Source organism: Pteropus alecto, unplaced genomic scaffold (genome assembly GCF_000325575.1).
Source record: "Pteropus alecto unplaced genomic scaffold, ASM32557v1 scaffold45, whole genome shotgun sequence".
NCBI lineage: Eukaryota > Metazoa > Chordata > Mammalia > Chiroptera > Pteropodidae > Pteropus > Pteropus alecto.
In genome coordinates, this window is record NW_006442491.1 from 24,144,326 (window position 1) to 24,151,051 (window position 6,726).

General features: G+C 48.8%; 1 protein-coding gene across 1 annotated transcript in view; it reads left to right on the top strand.

The window, feature by feature from the left end:
- PPP1R16B (protein phosphatase 1 regulatory subunit 16B) overlaps nt 1-6,143 on the top strand; it is a 93,022-nt gene extending 86,879 nt beyond the window's left edge. Inside the window, exon 11 of the mRNA XM_006921812.2 lies at nt 1,506-6,143. Within this exon, the coding sequence (XP_006921874.1) occupies nt 1,506-2,015 (510 nt within the window). The 3' untranslated portion in view covers nt 2,016-6,143. The remainder of the gene's footprint in view (nt 1-1,505) is intronic.
- The last annotated feature ends 583 nt before the right edge of the window (nt 6,144-6,726 follow it).

A 6,726-nucleotide genomic window follows, 5' to 3' on the forward strand; every position in this document is an offset into this window, starting at 1 on the left:
CCTATTGAAGAATCCCAAGGCTTTGTTCCATCAAGTTCTCAAGCTTGGACGTTGGGGAGAAAAGAGTTGTAGATTGAAATCAAATCACATTTCAGATACCTCTCAGCCATGTTTTATTTATTTTTCTTTGTGATTTATATATTTCTTGGAGATCTTTCCAAGAAATGGAGATTCTTGGAATCTCAAGTCAGCACCTGGAGATTGCCTTTATTCTTTTTACTAGCCGCAGAATATTCCAGTGCAAGGAATTGCCATAATTTCCCACCTGCCTAACACTGACTTTTAGGGTTTGCTCTCCTGAGGAATATATCTGTGAAACAAAGTCCTAGAAATGGGCTTGCTGGTGCAAAGTATGCAGTCTTTAAAAGCAATACAAAAAAATTTTTTTGATAATATGACATCGTCCTTCAAGGAGATTGTGACAGTTTTCATGCCTAGCTGTTTTTCCCACACCCTTGCCAACAATGAGTAATAGCAAACTTTGAAAATATTTGTCAGTGTGACAGATAAAAGTTTTGTTGTTTTAATTTTTATGTCATTAATTATTAGTGAGGTTGAGTTGTTTCCCTATGTTTACATGCTATATTTTGCTGTGAGCTATATATTAGTGTCCTTTGTTGACTTCTTTTTCTTCTGTTGGGTAGTTGTGTTTCTTTAAATGGACTTCTAAGAGATCCTTATTTATTAGGAAAATTGGTCTCTTTTCTGTCATATATGATGTAGATTCTTTTTTCAGTTTTGTCATAAGTCTTTTGACTTTATGGTAATTTTTGCTAGGCTTTATATTTTTGTTACTATCAAATGTATCTACCTTTTTGTTTGAAGTTTCTAGGCAGCAGCTACTTTGAAAGCTCTTTTTATCCCGAGATTTCTGGGTAAGAATCTCTGCCATTTAGAGTAGAGAAATGCTGGAAATACAGAGGAAGGATTGCAAGTGACCAGAAACCCAACTGAAATCGACTTACACACAAAAAGGAGTTTACTGGCTCATGTCACTGGAAAGTCTGGGCCCAACTGGATCCAGGGGCTCATCATCAGGAATACAGTGTCTGTCTGTCTGTCTGTCTGTCTCTTTCAGTCTTCCTTCATGTTAGCTTCACTGTCAGGTAGATCCTTTGATATATATGGTGCCTCCAAAGCCCAATACCGTACATCATTCTTACCACTCTCAATTTCTATAGAAACAGAACTTCTCTTTCCCAATCATTCTAGCAAAAGTCCCAGGGTTAGTCTCATCGAACCAATTTCAGTCAAGAACCCATGCCTGAACTAATTCCTTTAGTGACTATTTCATGGCCCAACCCCTGGACCAAGGATGGGGCTTCGTCAGCTCTACCAAAACACATAGGTAGGTGAGTTTCCCAAAGCAAAATGGAGATCCTATGACCCAGGTAGGGAAAACAGATGGAGGACAGGTTCAGACAATAATGCCTTCAGCAGGGGTGCAGATGGGGCGTGGGTTCAGATCCTCCAGCCACCTGGTAATGTTGTTCTTTTACTCTCAGAACCCCCGGCTAGAGAAGCCTGTGCTACTCTCTGAGTTTCCTACGAAGATCCCACGAGGTGAAATGGACGTGCCTGTTGAGAATGGCCTCCGGGCCCCGGTCAGTGCCTACCAGTATGCACTGTCCAACGGGGATGTGTGGAAGGTGCACGAGGTGCCCGACTACAACATGGTCTACAGCAGCCCTGGTGTGGCCAATGCCACCCCACCCTGGAGTGGCTACAAGGAACAGAGTCCCCAGACACTTCTGGAGCTGAAGCGGCAGCGGGCTGCAGCTAAGCTGCTCAGCCACCCCTTCCTGAGCACCCACCTGGGCAGCAGCATGGCCAGGACGGGCGAGAGCAGCAGCGAAGGCAAGGCCCCCTTGATCGGAGGCAGAACTTCACCGTACAGCAGCAATGGGACATCAGTGTATTACACGGTCACCAGCGGAGATCCCCCACTCTTGAAGTTCAAGGCCCCCATGGAGGAGATGGAGGAGAAGGTCCACGGCTGCTGCCGCATCTCCTAGTCACCATGTGATGGAGGAAAGAGATGCTTCAGGGACGGGTCCTTGGAATCCAGGCCAGCCCAGCAACCCTGGCTGGGGAGGCTTCAGAGGGCAGCCGCGGGGAGGTGGACTCTGCTTTCCTGAGGAACGCTGACCCCACCTCTCAGCTAGCTGCCCATAGCACCACCCCTTCCCATGGTTCTGCTTCCTGCTGCATTGTCTGCTATCAGAAACAAGGCCTCTAGTGGCTTCTTGGCTCACCCTGCTGTCAGAGTTTGGGAGGGAGGGCTGGGATTCCAGTTCTGTTATTGGGAAAGGCTTCTCTGGACCAGTACTCACATGTCACACATCAACACATACACACACTCATGTACACGCACGCTCAATCAACATGTGTGGGAATGATAGCTGGGCTCATGGAAGCAGGTGGGACTGAGAATTTGTGGACTATTCCCCCAAAAATTGAGGTTAAGACTCAGAGTTATGTCACCACTGCCAATGTGACTTTAGCAGGAGAGGAGGCCTGCTAAGCTGGGACCCAGAGTCCTGCCATGTTCTGGGCCACCATCCACATCAGGCAGGAGCAGGAAGTCCTCTCTGTGTTCAGAGGGAGCCATGAACCCACCTGGGTAGATGAGATACAGGCCTTCTCCCCACAGCCGTGCTCGTGCCAGGAGCCAGCTGTGTGACCACCCAGAGGTCAAGGTCGAAAACCAGGCTATTCCATTCCTAGAATAATCCAAATCACATTTTGCAATTGGATGGAAGCATCAGAAAGTGGAGGGGCATCTTTTAAGATGCAAAACTCTAAGTGAGAGGTAACTGAATTTGGCTGCCTTCATGGATAGTCTCTTGGTCACTAGGTTCTACTGACTAGTATTGGAAAATGAGCTCAGTGAGGAGCTTCAGTTGGTAGGGCTTTTCCAAGAAAAGTGAGTTCATGTTGGTAATTTCTACAGATGTGTCTGGTAACCATGGCAGAGCCCAGTGCCCTGGCTGATGTTTGTGAATTTCCAGACAGTTTCAGTTCAGCCTGTCTCTGCTGGCCCTCCTTGGACTGAGCCATCAGAGTGAGCAGTGAGGGGCTGGCTGTAGCTGCCCACCCATCCCAGGCCTAGCTTTGCCTTTTCTGGAATGCTCGGTGAGACAAGCTTGTCAGTTAGCCCTTGTGGGTTCCCGCCTGGCCCAGGGGCTCCCAGCCTGCTCCAGCCGGAGTGGTGATGCCCCAAGGCTGCAAACCCAAGGTGCCCATGGCCAACACCCTGCATTGCATTCAGAACAGTGGAGTTGGGGCTAGAGCTGTGTCCCACCCAAGCCCTACAACTTTATAGGCCCAATCTCCCTGATGCTGGGGAGGTTGGACCTCCAGGGGCAGGCTGCCCATCGCCTCTCCACACATTCTCTCATGAGCCCCTTTGAAATTGTCACCATGAGTTAGGCGCTGTCCACAGGCTCAGCCAAAACCTATTGGTATAACTAACAAGCAGGTTTGGTCCCTGCTCTGTGAGCCTTTTATTTGTCCTAAAACTACCTCTTTAGAGCTCTGAAGGGGCCCCCTAGATCCAGATTCTGTGATTTGGGGAACAAACTGGGATTCCCTTTAACCCTCTTCTTTCTGAGCCTATGAAAAATTCTCCCTGAGAGGCACCTGGGCCACGGGGCTGGGGCTGGGGCTGGAGAAGCCCCGCCTTTTGCCACAACCCTAATGGGTCTGCTCTTTGTCAGTCTCAGTCCCCACTGTGGACCTCGTGGCCCCCATAACCCACAGAGGGAGCTGGGTCCCTGGGAACCTGGCCAATGCTTTACCAAGAGCAGGGCAGCTGGCCCAGAGAGCATGGGGCACAGGGGGAGTCACTGTGCCCCTGGTGGCTCTTGGATGCATGGAGGGTCAAATCATCAGGCCACCTACACCCCAGCTCCAGGACAGATCCAGTCTAGGGTGGAGGGGCTGGTCAGGGGACTGCAGACAGATGTGTATGATGCTTCCCACATCCCTGGGGGCATGGAGCAGGCTCTCTAGCATATCAGCCTATGGCTGGAGCAGGGCAGGGATGATCTAAAAGACATATACCTTTGGCTTTAAAACAGTGTTCAGATCAGACTAACACTGAAATTCCTCTTGAGCCGACTTAAGCTGCAAGCTGAGGAGCGCCGAGAAGCCACAGCTCCTCAGGAGAGAGCTGTGCAGGTTTTTGGATCTCTTTGCTCAGAGGCCAGAAACTGGAGGTATTTATGGCCCACTCTGAGCCCTTCTGGCCACGCCCTCTTTCTCCCTTGCTTCCTGCCTCCTGGGCCATTCTTCTCCCACCCAGAAGGCTGGGAACTCCAGTTCATTCCCCAACAGGAGCCAACTGCAGACTCTTGGGCACTAGCTCACATTTTCAGTCAGGGATAAACCATTCCCTGTTAGGGCTTTAGGTGCCTGGGGTACTCTCCCTGTTGGTTTCTTGGGTATTGAAGGAAAGGCTGGGGCCAAGGTCATCCATTTATTCACTCATGTAGTTTATTGAGTAGCTGTGACATACCAGGCACTATGTTAGGTTCTGGGGATGAAAGAGGACCGAGACAGAGTGAAGAGACTGCTCTCTACAGTGGGTGTTAGCAGCAGCCCATTCAAGTCACCTGAGACAATGACTGTATCCTGGCCCAGCGTCACTTTGCTTTTCAGTTCCTGGACTCCCTAGAGTATGAATCCTATTAGGTGGGAAACAGCTGTCATGGCCACCCTTGGGAGACGTTTGCCCCTAAACATGCTGGATCTTGCATTCCAGGCAGACACCATCCCAAGTCCATGCGGAACTCTCAGGGATAGAGCTGCCTTCAGGCCAGCATCTTTGGGGCACTATATAATAGCAGTTTGAGGTCAGTGTCTAGGAGAATAAGGAGTGGAATATACTGTCCAGTGCATCTCAGGTTCTTAAACTCAGTGTCTCTTGCTCATTTTTGGTCACTTATATAGTCTTCCTGCCCCACCAATGGGTACTGGGAGGGAAAGGAGCTTCTCTGTTAACATTGAAGCCTTTCCTCATGATTCTGCCTCTTTTCCTGGCAGGCATATAGATCAAGGGGCTGGGAGAAAGCTGGCAAGGTCGGCCAATTGCCCAGCTCCTGCTGAGACCCAGGTCTAGTGGCAGTTCCTGGCAGATTAAAGGAGGTTACTTCCCAAGCAGGTGCCACGTGGCTCACTGTGAGCTCTGGCCCTTATTCCCACCCTATGCCCCAGACAATTGAAGATTGGTGGCTATCACCAGATAGTCATCAGTGGCTGACCAGTACCTGAGGGAAGCTGAATGAACCCTAGACCCAGGTCTACTGAAGACTTCAGGATGTAATTCTCCATCAAATATGCAGCATTGATGAAACTGCACTGTTTGAGCAATTTAAATGGCCTTGGTAACTTAACGAGGGTGTGTCCCCTGTCCTATCCTACCACAGTTTTCTGGCTTTGTAATAACATGAGACCATTTGGGTTATTGGTATCAGATACCATTTGATCTTGAGTGTCTCTCCCACCTGCTTTCCCAGAGCAAGATACCGGGGCACTTTCCAGAAGGCGCTCCTTACAAGATGATCAGAAGGACCATGTTTAACTCTTGCTGTTGTAGCCTGGGGGACAACTTCCCCTTCCCCAGGGCACATAAGAGCAAAGGGTCATGTGGTCAGTGGATAACCCCACAGAAGTGACCGTGTTTGCCAAAAGCTATAGCCCTTTCCTTGACAAGAGTCTCTCGCTGGCCAGTTGGCCAGAGGGCCTGCTTCCTAAGGGCACGTAAATGCCGCAGTGCGGGGCCGGGCTCTGCGCACCCAGGAAAAGTCTGCAGACCCCCAGCCCTCCGCAATAATTCACCAGACCAGAAGCCACTGATGTACAGAGAAAACTTAAGAAAAATGTATTTTATGTGAAAAGAAGTTAACTCTGTATACTGTATCAGCAGCTTTGTGTAAAAAATGGCAATCAAGAGAGTCTAATATATTTAAAACGTTTTTTAAAAAAAATCTTCGCAGATCTTTGATATTGTATTGAAGTCACTTACAGGTAGCTCCTCACCATGTGGCAGTGGTGGGCCTCATGTCCAAGATCATGGCCCAATCACATCCCAAAGGGGCATGTCCCTGGAGTTGCTTCCAGCTGCCAAGGCCTGTGACAGAATTCGCTGTTAAGAGTTTTTAATTAAAATTATTAAATTCCTTTTAATAACACCTGCTAGTGTGGCTGTGGTCATTGCTGTGAGCTCACTTGAACTGTACTGACTTGAATTCACAAAAAGGTAATGATGCCTAGAATAGAGGGTGGGGATCCCTGCCTCCCCCCACCCCCCCAGAAGGTTCTCCCAGGAGCCCCCTAACGCGAAGGGAGCTCTGAGGTCTCAGCCATGGAGCAGATGTCTTTCTAGATTGGGAGGTTGTAAAACCCGATAAATCCAAGTAAAGATGGATGACCTTCACTCTGTCAATGTCTCCTTTAGAATTAGTATGGAGCCCTATAATAGCTCATATATATATTCACACTTTTAAAAGTTTGACGATATTTATATGTAACAGGGCTGTCCGTGTGCTCTATTCTGTTCTTGGAATGCACCGACCTGTCTCATTACCCTCTTCCCCCGACCTCACCCCAGTCCTTCTCCTCAAATAGCTTATAGTGAGGAGGTAAAATACTATATACTTTTTCACATTGTTGCAACAACACAGCAGGTGAGCCCCTGGTTATTCTCACTTTTTCCCTCAGGCA